Source organism: Mobula birostris, chromosome 24 (assembly GCF_030028105.1).
Source record: "Mobula birostris isolate sMobBir1 chromosome 24, sMobBir1.hap1, whole genome shotgun sequence".
NCBI classification, from domain to species: domain Eukaryota; kingdom Metazoa; phylum Chordata; class Chondrichthyes; order Myliobatiformes; family Myliobatidae; genus Mobula; species Mobula birostris.
Window position 1 is genome coordinate 50,085,460 of NC_092393.1, and position 15,676 is coordinate 50,101,135.

At 39.7% G+C, this 15,676-nt stretch overlaps 1 protein-coding gene across 1 annotated transcript in view; it reads left to right on the forward strand.

Annotated features, from left to right (window-relative positions):
• Positions 1 to 15,676, forward strand: part of LOC140187260 (dynein axonemal heavy chain 17-like) — a 193,767-nt gene that overhangs the window by 43,772 nt on the left and 134,319 nt on the right. The window contains exons 12-13 of the mRNA XM_072242393.1: positions 1,751 to 1,973; positions 11,199 to 11,315. Of these exons, the coding sequence (XP_072098494.1) occupies positions 1,751 to 1,973; positions 11,199 to 11,315 (340 nt within the window). The remainder of the gene's footprint in view (positions 1 to 1,750; positions 1,974 to 11,198; positions 11,316 to 15,676) is intronic.

Here is a 15,676-nt window from a genome sequence, read left to right on the forward strand (position 1 = left end):
AAGTGAACCATGTGTAAAGAGTACATTGCTTTACCCAGAAATTATTCTCCAGACATGTACTTGTCTATCAGCATTTCTAAACCTGCTTGCAATGTTCAAGCATCCTGATCAGTCCCTATTGCACATACCTTAGTATATGTTCAGATTGCAATCAATACCTTTAACTAGAAACCTGATGAATATTTAAAAACTTCAAAATAGTATAATGTAACTATCTTTTCTGGAAGTCACATTGTTTGTCCCTGATGTACTCTCCTTCTAAAGAGAATTTAATACCATATGTATCATTTTTCTAGTTCTTAGTTTGTTTATCTGTATATTAGGTTAAATAAAAATATATGTATTTCCATTTTCTTCCAGTATCTCTAGCTGCTTTTGAAAATCTAGACATTTTCCATAGATTTTCCACTATAACCACCTGATTTAGTCATGTATAAGGCGACCAACCACCCACTGATTCCCAAAGTTCTTTGAAATCTTTAGTTAGTTCTCACTATTTTGACGATACATCTGTAACCCTAACTGTGTTGATATTTAAATAACTGCAGTCAATAAGTAAATTGACAGCTCATTTCAGAAAGTATTCTGTTAATATTGCCTCATGATAGTGAAATTTATTGAGGAAGCCCCTTCGAAGGTTAATCATTTTCTCATTGTCATAGTATTGGTAATAGAATATAAACTCCTTGTGAAAAGTGAGATATGCTTTTTAAATGTTAAGTTACATTTCAATATCAAAGGCCAGATATTTCTTTATGGCTCTCCTGAAGCACTCAGAAAAAAAGAAAACCCATAAAGAAACCTCCAGTACATGATGTCTCATTCTAAAGTGAATTGTTACTGGAGAGTCTAGGATGTTTAGTTTATTATTTCTCTTCACTTAATAAACTGAGCTAGAGGTTCTATGTTTAAGACTTAAAGAATCTACGCTTTACATACTATCTTTGCTGTTATTCACTCAAAAAAGCATTCAAAAGAACAAATCAACTAATGCTGTAATTCCCAATTGTAACTGAATTTGATCATCTTCATTCAATTTTGCCTTTTGTTTTAATTTAATAGTTAGTTTATAAAATATATGGTGAATACTATTCTAATGAAACGCCTGGATGATAGACTTGATTGGAGCACCAATGCAGAGGCTATATACAAAGGCCAGAGTTGCCTCTACTTCCTGAGGAGACTAAGGTCCTTTGGTGCACGCAGACCTCTCCCTCACATGTTCTACCATTCTGTTGTTGCCAGTACAACTTTCTATGCAGTAGTATGCTGGGGCAATGGCATCAACATGGGTGATGCCAGCAGGTTCAATAAACTGATTAGAAAGGCTGGCTCTGTTATAGGAGTCAAACTGGACACACTGGAGGCCGTGGGAGAACAAAGGACCCGACAGAAAATCCTTGCAATTCTGAACAATGTTTCTCGCCTTCTGTATGCCACCTTGGCTGAACAGAGGAGCACTTTTAGTTATAGACTAGGACAACTGTGCTGCTCCAAAGAGCGCTATATGAGGCCATTCTTAGACTCACTCATTAGGCTCTATAATAAATCAACCTATAGCTGGGGAAGTGATGACCCCCTCCTGTTAGACTGTTTGAGGTAACTTATTTTTGATTCTTTCTTACTTCTAATATTTTTATATTTGTATATATGTGCACTTGTAATGCTACTGTGGCACTGTAATTTCCTTTGGGATCAATTAAGTATCTATTTATCTATCTGTCTAATTCAAGCCACTTTGGTTTTCCAGCTTGAATGCTTTAGAGGCTTTTATCAAGGAAACAAATGCTGAACTATCAAAAACAGTGAAGGAAGGGGATTTGAAGGGACTGATACAAGTTATAGGATATCTAAAAAAAGTAAAAGAGAGACAAGTTACCACAGACAACATGTTTGAACCTTTGAAGCAAACAATTGAACTATTGAAAACCTACGATGTGGAGATGCCAGAGGAAGTTCACACACAGTTGCATGTAAGAAGTAAAACCTTTGATTTGTAAATGTATATATTTTAGCTTTCATTCATAAATGAACACCATTCGAGATGGTGTTCCTAATAGTGTCACCATTATAATGTACCTAATTGATTACTGTAAGTTATCCCATTGTGTTCGTTCAAAGGGGTATTGATGGCATGTATGAGAGGAGCTACAGTCAGTGGCAGGGGGAAGGGAAATAAGGAAAGGGGAGTTAGAAATAATAGTCTAACTGACTACTGTAAAGTACCTTGGAGAAGAAAGGTGTTCAGAAAATCAAAGGAAATAATGGATGTTTGAGAGAGAATAAGGTGTGGGGGAATTGGATGAATGGAATTGCTCAGAGAGCTGGCCTGGACGTTATGGGCATACTCTCCTATTATGATGTAAGGAAATATGGGCAAATCATGTTAGAAATTAATCTTCCTGATATTCTTGGGAAGATATTTCAATTGAAGACATCATCTAGGATGTTACTGCACTTTTGTTTCATGTAGGAATATTATAATATACTGGTATTCATATGGTCTGCGACATTCTAGGTAGAAAATGTCATTTTGCACATAAAAATAGCAAAAGAATTGGCCTGGATCCTGCAGAATTTCACCATCATCACCACAGAAAATTGCCAGGAACTTAGATTTCCATGCAACTGTTTGCAAACACTGAAATGGAAGTTGCTGTCAGCAATTGGATGACGAGTACGCTCCAGTCTACATTAACGGAGACATAGTGGAGAGAGTGTCCAGTTTCAGGTTTCTGGGAATACATATCTCAGAAGACCTTACATGGTCCACTAACACCACTACAATAGTTAAGAAAGCACAGCAATGCTTGATTTTCCTCAGGACGCTGAAGAGAGCTGGTCTACCTGAACAGATGCTGGTGACCTTTTACCGCTGCACCATAGAGAGTATCTTAACATACTGCATCTCTGTGTGGTATCTCACTTGTACAGCAGCTGATAGGAAAGCACTTCAGCGGGTCGTCTCTAGCACACAGAAGATCATCAGGACACAGTTCCCAGCCCTGGAGGACACATACAGCTCTCGCTGCCTAAGGAAAGCTACAAGCATCTGTAAGGACAATAGACACCCATGTCTGTTTGAACTTCTTCCATCTGGCAGACATTATAAGATTTTCTATGCCCACACTTCCAGACTGAAAAATAGCTTTTTCCCCAGAGCTATAATTGCTCTGAACCAATCGACCAAGCATCATCCATAAATTTGTTATATTGCTACTTTAATACTGGTTTTATGGTTGCTGGTTGTACTGGCTGGTTACTTGATTTTATTTATTATTTATTTATTTTATTCGTTGTTTTATAGCATTGAGTATGGGAGTTGCAAACTCATTTTCGCTGTTTTGGTGCATGACAAATTGTACTATGCAATGACAATAAAGATATTTCATTTCATTTCGTCTGCCACTATGGATCAAATTGAGTTCTGATGCTAGATTCAATTTAGGGTGAGAGAATTGAATTAAATTGAATTGACTTTATTTCTTACTCCTTCATATACACGAGGAATAAAAATCTTTACATTATGTCTCCATCTGAATGTGCAATGTGCAAATTATAGTAATTTGTAATAAATAGTATGTACAGTAAGATATACAACAGTATAGTCAATATTGCTTAGAATTACAATTGCGTCAGTGTGAATTCATCAGTCTGATGGCCTGGTGAAAGGAGTTGTCCTGGAGCCTGTTGGAGCAAGACGTTGGGCTGATTACCCAAAATCTGTGTTTGATAACTCACCAGTGAATTCTATACCTGGTCTGAAGCAGTGTGAGAGGTATTCTCCATTTTTTTTGATGGAAAAGCCTCAAATAGAAATTTGGTGCTTTAAAATACACTCAGCCAAGCTATTGAAAAATACTCTTTGAAATATCTAATGGTGTTCTTTAGACTTTATTTAAAGTAATTAAAGATGTTAGCAATTGTTCTGACAAATTTAAAATTATTTTGGGGAAAGAAATTGTTTTTGAATCTGGTAGTCCTGGTGTGGATGCTATGTAGCCTCTTCCCTGATGGTAGTGGGACAAACAGTCCATGAGCAGGGTAGGTGCGATCCTTCATTATGTTACTGGCCCTTTTCTGGCATCTTCCTTTGTATATGTCCTTGATGGTAGGTAGGCTGGTGCCATTGATGTGTTGGGCAGTTTTGACTACCTGTTGTAGATCCTTCCTGTCTGTTACAGTGCAGTTTCTGTACCATGCATTGATGCAGTTTGTTAGGATGCTCTCTATGCGTATCTGTAGAATGACGTGAGTATAGATGTGCATAGTTCAGCTATCTTCAGCCTCTTCAGAAAGCAGAACTGTTGGTGAGTTTCCCTGATTGTGTATTATGTGTTCTGGGTCTATGAGAGATTGTGCAAAATGTGCATTCCTGGGAGCTTGAAATTGTTCACAGTTTACACTGCTGTGCTATCGATATAAAGGGGATGTGAGTGGTGCACGTTCTTCTGAGGTCTATAATCATCTCCTTTGTCTTGTTGACATTAGGGCAGTGTTTATTTGCCTGGTCCCGGCCTTAAGACCTTTTACCTCCTCTCTGCAGGCCATCTCATTGTTGTTGGTGATGAGCCTCAGCACTGTTGTGTCATCAGCGAACTTGACAATGTGATTACACAGGTGTTTGGCTGTGCAACCCTGTGTGAGCAGAGTGTATAGCAATGGGCTCAGCTTACAGCCCTAGGGGGCACAAGTGTTGAGGATGATGGGGAGGGAGGAGCTTTTGTGTACCCTGAATGCCTGAGGTCTATTGGTTAGGAAGTCCAACTCTCAGTTGCACAGGGGTGTATTTAGACCAGAGAGTAGGAGTTTGTTCACTAAGGACGGAACAAGCTCTTTATAAAATTGAATAAGTATGCCAAAAGTTCGAGGGTATCAGGGAGCAGAAGTGAGTGCAATTGCTTTTACCAGGGTGAAGGTGCTTGGGAAGCTGAGAGGTCTGAAGGTAGATAAGTCGACTGGACCAGATTGACTACACCCCAGAGTTCTGAAAGAGGTAGCTGAAGAGATTGTGGAAACATTAGTAATAATCTTTCAAGAATCATTAAATTATGGTATGGTTCTGGACAATTGGAAAATTGCAATGTCACTTCACTCTTGAAGAAGGGAGGGAGGCAGAAGAAAGGAAAATATAGGTCAGTTAACCTGATCTCAGTGATTGGGAAGATGTTGGAGTCGATTGTTAAGGATGAGGTTTTGGGCTTCTTGGAGGAACATGGTAAAACATGCCAAAGTCAGCATGGTTTCCTTAAGGGAAAATCTTGCCTGACAAATCTGTGGGAATTATTTGAGGAAATAATGAGCAGAATAGACAGAGGGGTATCAGTGGATGTATGTACTTAGATGTTCAGAAAGCCTTTGACAAGGTGACACCCATGAGGCTACTTAGCAAAATAAGAGCCCATGGTATTACAGGAAAGATATTGTGGATAGAGCTTTGGCTGATTGGCAGGAGGCAAAGAATGACAATAGACAATACACAATAGGTGCAGGAGTAGGCCATTCGGCCCTTCGAGCCAGCACCGCCATTCACTGTGATCACGGCTGATCATCCACAATCAGTATCCAGTTCCTGCCTTATCCCCATAACCTTTGATTCTGCTATCTTTAAGAGCTCTACCATCTCTTTCTTGAAAGCATCCAGAGACTTGGCCTCCACAGCCTTCTGGGGCAGAGCATTCCATATATCCACCACTCTCTGGGTGAAAAAGTTTTTCCTCAACTCCGTTCTAAATGGCCTACCCCTTATTCTTAAACTGTGGCCTCTGGTTCTAGTTCATCAGCAGGAACATGCTTCCTGCCTCCAGCGTGTCCAATCCCTTAATAATCTTATATGTTTCAATAAGATCCCCTCTCAGCCTTCTAAATTCCAGAGTATACAAGCCCAGTCGCTCCAATCTTTCGACATATGACAGTCCTGCTATCCCAGGAATTAACCTTGTGAACCTACGCTGCACTCCCTCAATAGCAAGAATGTCCTTCCTCAAATTTGGAGACCAAAACTGCACACAGTACTCCAGGTGTGGTCTCAGCAGGGCCCTGTACAGCTGCAGAAGGACCTCTTTGCTCTTATGCTCAATTCCCCTTGTTATGAAGGCCAGCATGCCATTAGCTTTCTTCACTGTACTTGCATGCTTGCTTTCAGTGACTGATGTACAAACCCCATTTCCAGAAAAGTTGGGATATTTTCCAAAATGCAATAAAAACAAAAATCTGTGATATGTTAATTCACGTGAACCTTTATTTAACTGACAAAAGTATAAAGAAAAGATTTTTAATAGTTTTACTGACCAACTTAATTGTATTTTGTAAACATACACAAATTTAGAATTTGATGGCTGCAACACACTTAACAAAAGTTGGGACAGAGTTAAAATAAGATTGAAAAGTGCACAGAATATTCAAGTATCAGTTCAAAAGGAACATTTCTCAATGCAAAATTGCAGAGAATTTAGTTCTTTCAACATCTACTGTACATAATATTGTGAAAAGATTCAGAGAATTCAGAGACATCTCAGTGCGTAAAGGGCAAGGTCGGAAACCACTGTTGAATGCGCGTGATCTTCGAGCCCTCAGGCGGTACTGCCTAAGAAACTGTCATGCTACTGTGACAATTATAGCCACCTGGGCTCAGGAGTACTTCGGAAAACCATTGTCACTCCTCACAGTCCGTCGCTGCATCCAGAAATGCAACTTGAAACTTGAAATATAAATTTCGCTGCTAGGGCCACTGCAATTTCTGCACTTGCCTCCCACAGGGTCCGAAGGATCACTTTGTACGGTCCTGGGGATTTTTCTACCCTAATTTGCCTCAAGACAGCAAACACCTCCTCCTCTGTAATCTGTATAGGGTCCATGAACTCACTGCTGCTTTGCCTCATTTCTATAGATTCTGTGTCCATCTCCTGAGTAAATACAGATGCAAAAAGTCCATTTAAAGTTTCCCCTATCTCTTCTAGCTCCATGCATAGATTTCCATTTTACTCTTCCAGAGAACCAATTTTGTTCCCTGCAATCTTTTTGCTCTTAACATATCTGTAGAATCCCTTAGGAATCTCCTTCACCTTGCCTGCTAGGACAATCTCATGCATTCTTTTAGCCCTCCTAATTTCTTTCTTAAGTGTCATCTTGCATTTCTCATACTCCATAAGCACCTCATTTGTTCCTACTTCCCTATACCTGCTTTTTTTTTCGTAACCTTGGCCTCAGTTTCTCCTGAAAACAAAGGTTACCTAAACCTGTTATCTTTACCTTTTATTCTGACAGGCACATTCAAGCTTTTGTACTCTCAAAATTTTACTTTTGAAGGCCTCCCACTGACCAAGTACACCTTTGCCAGAAAAAAACCTGTCCCAATCCACACTTGCCAGATCATTTCTGATACCATCAAAACTGGTTATTCTCCAATTTAGAATTTCAACCCACAGACCAGACCTAACTTTTTCCATATTTACTTTGAAACTAATGGCATTATGATCATTTGATGCAAAGTGTTCCTCTACATAAACTTTTGTCACCTGCCCTGTCTCATTCCCAAATAGAAGATCAAGTATTGTACACTCTCTTGGGAATTCTGTGTATGGATTAAGGAAACTTTCCTGAACACATTTGACAAACACTATTCCATCTAGTCCTTTTACAGTATGAGAGCCTCTGTCAATATGTGGATATTAGTCTCCCTCCAGTTCAGCTGAAGATTGTCTCTTCTGTACAGGTCCGACCTTCCCTGGAAGAAAACTCAATGATCTAAAAATTTTATGCCTTCCCTTCTACACTAACTCTTTTGCCCCGTGTTAAACTGTTTGATGCTCCTTATTTCTGGCCTCACTAGCATATGGCATGAGTTGCAATCCCGAGATCTCAACCCTGGAGGTTCTGTCTATTAACTTAGCATCTAACTCCCTGAACTCACTTTGAAGAACCTCTTCACTCTTCTTACCTATGTTATTGGTACGTACATGGACCACAACCTCTGGCTGCTCATCCTCCCACTTAAGAATACAGAGGAATCGATCTGAGATTTCCCAGACCCTGGCATCTGGAAGGCAACATACCATCCAGGACTCTTGTTTTTGTCCACAGAATCTCCTTTCTGTTCCCCTAACCACCATGACTTTCCTCTGCTAGGTCATCCTCTCCCCCAACAGTATCTAATATGATATACCTGTTGTTGACGGGATTGGCTGCAGTGTTACTCTGCACTGGCTGTTTAACTCCTTTCCCCTTCCTGATTGTCACCACTGTCCTACGTCCTGCACCGTGGGTGTAACTACCTCTCTGTATGTCCTATCTATCAACCCCTCAGCCACCCAAATGATCTGGAGTTTATCCAGTTCCAGCTCCAACTCCTTAACACAGAGTGTCAGAAACTGCAGCTGGATACACATTTTGCAAATGAAGTTGTCAGGGATACAGGAGGTCTCCCTACCTTCCTACATCCCGCAAGAGGAGCATTCAACTATACTGCTTGGCATCCCTACTGTTCTACCCATGCAAATAGAAAGTAGGGAACAATAAATAAACTTGGGGGAGGGGGGAAATCTACCTGCAGCTTTTGCATCTTCTCTCAGACTTACCTCTCCTTGCTGAACCCTCAATGCGCTAAAGCCTTAAATAACCACTCTAACACTGTTCCCTCCAACAATGACTGCTCTGCTTGCCTCTGCCTTATTTTAATTTGTTCTTGCCAATCGCTGATCAAAAAACATTAATAATTATCTTAACTAAATTACTAATTTGATAATTAATACTCGATAAATTTATTAATAATTATTTTTAAACAAGGAGTTTTCTACTAAAATGCAAAGCCATTAACAAGGCTTAGTATGGCCCCTCCACTATTTGGATTATCTACATGCTGTATTATGAAACTCTTTTATGTGCACCTAACAACTTCTGCTTCATCTAACCCTCTTGCATGGAGTAAGTCTCAGTCAATATTGGGGAACTTAAATTGTTCCACAAATGGCAATCTTGTTGCTTTTACCACTTAATATAATCTGCTTTCATATCTTTCCGTTATCTCCCAGTGGCTATTTGGCAGTCTATTGTATAGCGCTGTCAGAGTGATTGCACCTTTCTTTTTGATTTTTTCTGGTATTGCTTCAGTAGATCATCCCTGAAGTACAGTATGTTCTGTTTGAGTGGTGCTGTAACAATCTCCCTGATCAGTGCTTAAGAAGCATTGAGACAAGTACTTGAATCAGCAAGACGTTGTATACCACAGAATAAACAGAGGTAATTGGAAACAATTGTACAAGAAGCATTGTCTCTGCCTGCGCCTGCCCCACGTGCCCTCATACAGTCCCTCTTGGTTCAGTCCCTTCCCACCTACACCCACAACACTTCACGTTCTCTTGATCTCCTGTGCAGCTTTCAATTCCATGGCCCCGATTGCCTCATTTTCACCATGGATGTCCAGTTCCTATACACTTCTCCATAAAACTCTTCACGTCTTTCTCACAAAGCAAACAACCAGTTCCCCTCCTCTACCACCACCCTCCTCCATCTGGCAGAACTGGTCCTTACCCTCAGCAATTTCTCCTTCTGCTCCTCCCACTTTCTCCAGACTCAAGGGTAGCTATGGGCACCCACATGGGCTCCAGCAATGCTGCCTGTTCACTGGCTACATAGAACAGTCCAAATTCCAAGATTTCCCTGGTATTGCTCTCCAACTCTTCCGTTGCTACATTGACATCTGCATTGGTGCTGTTTTGTGTACCCTTACTGAGCTCATCAATTTCCTCAATTTTGACTCCCCTTAAATTCACTTGGCTTACTTCTGACACCTCCCTCCCCTTTTGATCTCTGTCTCCATATCTGGAGACAAACTGTCTACTGACATCTTTTATAAAGACACTGATTCCAATGGCTATCATGAGTATACCTCTTCCTATTCTGTCTCCTTTTAAAATGATAGTCCCTTTTCTGGGTTCCTTTGTCTCCACCGTATCTTTAACCAGGACAAGGCTTTCCTTTCCAGGACATCAGAGATATCTTCCTTCTTCAAAGAATGGGGTTTCCCTTCCTCCACCATTGATGCTATCCTTACCGGCATCTCCTCCATTTCCTGGACGTCTGCGCTCACCCCATCTTTCAGCCACCTTAACAGGGATAGAGTTCCTCTTGTCCTAACCTACCACCCCATGAGCCTCCACATCCAACACATCATTCTCCACAACATCTGTAATCACCAAAAGGATCCTACCACCAAACACATTTTTACCCTCCTCTCCCGCCCAAACTCTCCATTTTACTCAGGGATTGCCCCCTCCATGATTCCCTTGTCCATTCATCCCTCCCCACTAATCCCCACTAATCTCCCTCCTGGCACTTATCCCTGCAAGCTGCCAAGGTGCTACACCTACCCATTCACCTCCTCCTTCACCTCTGCTCAGGGCCCCAAACACCCTTCCAGGTGAGGCAACACTTCACCTGCAAATTGGGGGACAGCTTCGTCAAGCACCTCGGCTTTATCCATGAAAAGTGGAATTTCTCAGTGGCCAACATTTTAATTCCTATTCCCATTCCAACATGTCAGTCCATGGTCTGCTCTTGTGCCACGATGAGGCCACTCTCAAGGTTTTTCATCTTTTCATCTGGCTAGCCTCCAACCTGATGGCATGAACATCATTTTCTCCTTCTGGTAAAAAAAAATCCCCTCTCCCCTTCCCTCTTCTCTATTTCCCACCTCTTACCTCTTCTCATCTGCCTATTACCTCCCCTATTGCCCCTCCTTCTTCCCTTTCTCCCATTGTCTACTCTTCTCTCCTGTCAGATTCTGTCCTCTCCAGCCCTTTACCTTTTCCAACCTCCTGGCCTCACCTTTCACCTTCTAGCTATCCTCCTTCCCCTCACCTTTTTACTCTGGTGTCTTCCTTTTCAGTCCTGAAGAAGGGTCTTGGCCCGAAACATTGATTGTTTATTCATTTCCAGAGATGCTGCCTGACCTGCTGAATTTCTCCAGCATTTTGTGTTTTGTTGCTTTAGATTCCAGTATCTGCAGAATTTGTGTTTAGAGGTAATTGGAACCAGCACAGATCAGTATGATAGCGAAGGGCCTTTTTATGTGCTGTATAACTAAATAAATCTCTGTGGCTTCACTAATCTAATTTGATGCAAATCTGCTTTCCATTCAAACCCCTAAGTTGTTTTCAAAGGTACTTCATTTGATAATATAAATATATTTTTGTGCTTAGGATCTACCAGAACAATGGAACAATACAAAGAAAATTTCTGTTATTTGTAAGCATGCTGTGTCACCTTTACAATCTGATGAAGTTAATGTTATTAGAAGGAAATGTTTACGATTTGAGGTAAGACTTGCCTAAGAAGGAATCTTGCTGCTATCAGCAAACTAATATTTACTGCTATTAAACTGATGTTAATTTTCCAATATATCAACAATATTTGTATTATTCTTAATGGGAGTCACTGAAAAAATGCAAGGATTTAACCTTCACACACAAACTGCTGGTAGAACGCAGCAGACCAGGCAACATCTATAGGAAGAAGTACAGTCGATGTTTCGGGCCGAGACCCTTCGTCAGGGCTAACTGAAAGAAGAGATAGTAAGAGATTTGAAAGTGGGAGGGAGAGGGGGAGATCCGTAATGATAGGGGAAGACAGGAGGGAGAGGGAAGAAGCTAAGAGCTGGAAAGTTGATTGGCAAAAGGGATACAGAGTTGGAGAAGGGGGAGGATCATGGGACAAGAGGCCTAGGGAGAAAGGAAGGGGGAGGGGAGCCCAGAGGAAGATGAAAAGCAGACAAGCAGTGATTGTGGGAGGGACAGAGAGAGAGAAGGAAAAAAAGGGGGAGAATAAAAATAAATAAAAGATGGGGTAAGAAGGGGAGGAGGGACATTAACGGAAGTTAGAGAAATCAATGTTCATGCCATCAGGTTGGAGGCGACCCAGACGAAATATAAGGTATTGTTCCTCCAACCTGAGTGTAGCTTCATCTTGACAGTAGAGGAGGCCACGGATTGACATATCAGAATGGGACCCCTCTTGCTATCTCTTCTTTCAGTTAGTCCTGACGAAGGGTCTTGGCCTGAAACGTCGACTGTACTTCTTCCTATAGATGCTGCCTGGCCTGCTGAGTTCCACCAGTATTTTGTGTGTGTTGCTTGAAATTCCAGCATCTGCAGGTTTTCTCGTGTTTAAGTATTTAACCTTGTTCTCTTTGAACCTTGAGTTTTCAATTCTGAAGTGATACATGTGCAAAACATATTTATTTGAACACCCTTTGATCAGGACATCTTTCTGGAAAAAATGGTAAAAACAAAATAAGGCGGTGAAGCTAAGGACCCATCCTCTTTCTCACCTCCAAAGAAGAATCTTCCTTGCTCCTATTGCTTGTCAAGCCCCAGACTAGCTTTGATGGATAAATGGTTGAGAACAGGAAAAATACTGGAGTGAATTGTTAAGGAAGTGATGGTAGATCACTTAAAATTATAATAGGAATGGGCAGGGACTGTGTGTCTATGAAAGGAAAAGATGTTTGACAAGTCTATTGGTATTTTTGTCAATGAGAACCAGAATAGATTAGGGCATGCAAGTCGATGTGATAGCTGTGGACTTTCAGAAGGCTTTCAAATAGGTGCCAAACAAGAACATTACTTTAAATTAAATCAGAGTACACAATATTATAGGAAATAGTTAGTCATGAATTGGGTATTGGTTAATGGACAGAAGACAAAATAGAAATATTTGGGTTGGGTGTATGTGATGAATGGTATGTTGAAGAAATTATTGCTGAGGGTTCAGTTGTTCACAGTCCATATCAGTGATTTACAGATTGGTTCTGGTATAATATATCCAAGTTTATTGATGATAAAAAAAATGGCAAAATAGGTCTTGAGCAGAAAGCAGAAATGGTTTTTTTGGTGTATAGACAATGGGCAAGTATTTAACATATAGAATATATGATGGAGTTATCCACTTTGGTAGAAACAATAGAAAGGTAAAGTAAACACATTCTTAAAAGATAGAAAATTGCAAGAAGTTAGTATCCAGAAGGAACTGGGCAAATCAGATCCTCATATTTTCTTATAATAGAAGGAAACTCTACCTAAGTCTATGCAAATTCACAGAGCATTTGCACCATCCTCATTCTCCATGTTTTGTGTAATTTAATCTTTCTCACATATCCACCTACTACCTCCTTTTTCTTATTGCACCTACCTATAATGAGGCTAATTCATAGTAACCGATTAACGTACCAGCATTTTGTTTTGAAATGCAGTGAATTTGGAGCACCTGGAAGAAATCCATGTGGCCATAAAGAAAATGTGAACTACGTAGTGCTACCTGAGGCTAGAACTGAACTTGAGTCATTTGAGCTGTGTTTCACTTGTGTTCTAATCACTAGTATGTAATAAAAATGCAGGCACAGCAAACAATTATGCATGACCCTGTTGAGACTGCACCTAGTATATTGTGTACAAGTACATCCCAGGCATGGGCCTTTTGCCCTATGACGTCTGTGCTGAACATGTTGTCAATTGAAATTGATCATTGCCAGCACCAGGTCTGTATTTCTGCATTGAAAGCATGTTTGTATGCCTGTCTAAATGCCTCTTAACCATTGCTATCATATCTGCTTCCAACTCCAAGTTTGCCCAATCTCTCTTTATAGCTAATACCCTGTAATCCAGGAAACATCCTGGTGAACCTCTTCTGCATCCTCTTCAAATAAGACCGAAACAAAATTCTATACAGCTATAACATGACTTACCAACTTTTATATGTAACATTTCAACTGATGAAGGCAAATATGCCAGATGCATTCCTTACCAACTGATTCTGGTTTATGTTGCCACTTCTGAGAATCTATAGACATGCACCCCAAGATCCCTCTATACCTCTATGCTTCAAGTGGTCCTACCATTTATTTTATATCTTCCCCTACATTTGACCTCCCAAAGTGCAACAACGCACGTTTGTCCAGATTAAATTCCATCTAACATTTCTCTGTCCACATTTCCATCTGGTTGACATCTTGATGAATTTTTTGATAACCTTCTTCACTATTCACAACTTCACCAATTTTTGTGTCATCTTCAAATTTACTAATCAGCTCAATCATATTTTCATCCAAGACATATATCACATATAACAGAGGTGTCATCCTTGATCCCTGCAGAACATCACAGGTCACAGACCTCCAGGCAGAGTAACACTCTCCACCACTGTCCTCTGCTTTCTATGACGTTTTTTGAATCCAAGCTACCAAACCATCATGGATTTCATGTGGCTTAATGTTCTGTGTCAGACTGCTATGAAAGACCCTGTCAAAAGTTTTACTAAAGTCCATGTATTTAGCATCCACTGTCTTGCCATCTCAATCATCTTTGTCATCTCAAAATGTAATCAAGTTTGTAAGACATGACATCTTCTGCACAAAGGCATGCTAACTATTGTTAATAAGTCCATGCTGTGAATTGATCCTAACCCTAAAAATCTTCTTTCTTCGCTTTTCTTTATTAATCTTTTTATTGATTTAAAAAGAGCATATATACAAACAAGAAGAGAATTATCTTGAATATATATATCAATAACAATACAAACAGAAAGTGAACTAGACGTTATCAAAATCATACATAGTATTAAGCTAATATGTAGTATATAATAAAAAAGAAGACAGCTAATTCTCCTCTTATCAGTTCATAGAGAAAGAAAAAAAACTTTAAATTTTTAAAATGAGAAGAAAAAAAACCCTACACTATATGAAAAAAGGAAAAAAAAGGGACTGGACAGTCCATTCTGAGGATACGACCAAAAAAAAAGACTTTCTGACCAAATCTAAAACTTTGAAAAAAAAATTGGATGAGTGATAAATCAAATCAAATGAAAATATTGAATAAAAGATCGCCAGATTTGCTCAAATTTAAAGGAGGTATCAAATGTCCGACTTCTTATATTCTCTAAAATTAAACAGGACATAATGGAGGAAAGCGAATAAAAGACATTAGGTGGATTAGAGTCCTTGCACTTCAATAAAATGGCTCTCCTGGCCAATAAAGTTGAAAAGGCTGTCATATGTTGAGCGGAAACAGGAATATTTCCTGCTTCCGATAGGATAATCCCAAAGATAGCCATAAGTAAATTAGGTTGTAGGTCCAGATCCAAGACTTTTGATAGCGTTTTAAAAACATCTCTCCAAAAATTATCCAGCTTTATGCAAGACCAAAACATATGAGTTAAAATGGCCACCTCAATATTACATCTGTTACAAATAGGATTGATGTTGGAAAAAATACGTGCTAGTTTATCTTTTGACATATGGGCCCAATGCACTACCTTGAACTGTAACAAGGAATGGCAGGCTGAAGTAGATGAGTTATTAACCAAATGAAAAATTTTACTCCATTGATTATCTGAAAATGACTCTTGAAATTCCAATTCCCAAGCACATTTAATTTTATCGTTAGATATCATTCATAAATTCAATACCTGTTTATAAATTATAGCTATCAACCCTTTTTGAAGTGGTTTAAGCTGAAAGAGAGCATCTGTCATATTAGGTGGATAAGCAGAAGGGTAATCTGGCAGCAAACCACGTAAAAAAATCCTAATTTGTAAATAGCTAAAAAAGTGTACATTAGATAAATCATATTTATCCACTAACTGAGAAGAAGACATTAAACAATCCCCTAAAAACAAATCTGAAGAA